We start from the raw sequence: 1,404 nt of genomic DNA, 5'->3' as shown, positions 1-1,404 counted from the left end.
TGGACAACTAAAAATATATATAGAAAAAATTAGCCGGGCATGGTGGCGCATGCCTGTAGTCCCAGCTACTCGGGAGGCCGAGGCAGGAGGATCGCTGGAGCGCAGGAGTTGGAGGTTGCTGTGAGCGAGGCTGAAGCCACGGCACTCTAGCCCGGGTGACAGAGCGAGACTCTGTCTCAAAAAAAAAAAAAAAAAAGACAAGGGGACAGATCTGAGATGCAACTCTGGGGCTGAACTGCCCGGACCTGCTGATGAACCGCGCATGCGAGGAAAAGGTGGGGCTCGCTCTAACAAGCGGGTGAAGGGAAACCCGGGGGAAAGGACAGATTACAATGCATGAGCTTTGCTTTGTCCACGGCAAATACCAGACGCCTGTCCTGCAGCCACGGGAGGCAGTCGTGAGGGATTCCGATCGGGAAGTCTGCGGACAGCTACGTCCCGGCCCGGCCCGGTCCGCTAAGTGACTGCGACACCCGCCCCCGTCCGGGCCTCGGAACCCGCCGGGAGGCTGGACTCCGCCCTCCGGGCGACGGAGGGCGGGACAGAGCTGCGCAGGACAGCCCGGGGCCAGGCCGGGCTCCAGCGGAACCAAAGCCGCGGGGGCGACGGGGGGACCCGGCAGCGGCCACACCGGCGGACCCCTCCTCGCCCGCCACCGGCGCTCACCTCCGCGTCCGGCCTCCGCCGCCCTCCCGCGGCGTCCGCCCGCCGAGCCCGGCTCGGCCTCGCTCTCGCCCGCCTCCTTCCCACGCCGGGCCGCGCTCCTGCCCTCGGACTGCTGCCCGCGAGGGTCGCGTTTCCGCGGCTCCCCGCCCGCCGCGCGCTTGCGAGCCATGCTGCTGCCCGGGCAAGTCCCGCTTCCCCCGGCGACGCGCCAGGCCACCGGATGTTGCCCGAGCGCGGCCTCCGCCCCCAGGCGAGCAGGGGCCGGCCACGCCCCCCGACGAAGCTCCGCCCCCGCCGCAATGGCCGCTGTAAACCGCGAGGAGGAAGAAGGGGGCAAAACCCATTTCTACTTCCGGTTCATTGCGCCCTCTCGCTGCCGGAGATGCTCGCGGGTTCTCGCGAGAGGCGGGAAAGGCCGCAGGGTTTGGAACATGGCGGACGACGTGGACCCGGTGAGTGTGTCCCGACTCGCTCGTCCGGAGCGGCTTCCCCGCGCCGGGCCTTGGCCCTGCGTGGCGCGGCTGCTTCCTCCAGGCCCGCGGAGAAGCATCCCGTCCCGCCTCCTCCTCTCCCGCGTCCCCGTGGCCCGATCTGTCCCGTCCGTCCCGGCGCCGCGCTCCCTCCGAGTTCTTCCGGCCTGGGGTGTCGGACTCGCGAGCACCGAGCGAGTGGATCGCTGGGGAGCGAGGGGAGCCCCGCGGAAAGGGCAGCGTTCGGGGTGACAGGGCGAAAAGCAGG

General features: G+C 69.3%; 2 protein-coding genes across 2 annotated transcripts in view; one reads left to right on the top strand and one right to left on the bottom strand.

The window, feature by feature from the left end:
- Positions 1–897, bottom strand: part of XPC (xeroderma pigmentosum, complementation group C) — a 47,085-nt gene extending 46,188 nt beyond the window's left edge. The window contains exon 1 of the mRNA XM_012662210.1: positions 667–897. Within this exon, the coding sequence (XP_012517664.1) occupies positions 667–835 (169 nt within the window). The 5' untranslated portion in view covers positions 836–897. The remainder of the gene's footprint in view (positions 1–666) is intronic.
- A 182-nt stretch (positions 898–1,079) lies between these two features.
- LSM3 (LSM3 homolog, U6 small nuclear RNA associated (S. cerevisiae)) overlaps positions 1,080–1,404 on the top strand; it is a 12,312-nt gene continuing 11,987 nt past the window's right edge. Inside the window, exon 1 of the mRNA XM_012662213.1 lies at positions 1,080–1,118. Coding sequence (XP_012517667.1) covers positions 1,098–1,118 — 21 coding nt within the window. The 5' untranslated portion in view covers positions 1,080–1,097. The remainder of the gene's footprint in view (positions 1,119–1,404) is intronic.

The sequence above is a fragment of the Propithecus coquereli genome, unplaced genomic scaffold (genome assembly GCF_000956105.1).
Source record: "Propithecus coquereli isolate 6110/MARCELLA unplaced genomic scaffold, Pcoq_1.0 Scaffold758, whole genome shotgun sequence".
Taxonomy (NCBI): Eukaryota; Metazoa; Chordata; class Mammalia; order Primates; family Indriidae; genus Propithecus; species Propithecus coquereli.
Note: the sequence above shows the minus strand (reverse complement) of the source record. Positions and strands in the feature narration are given on the sequence as shown.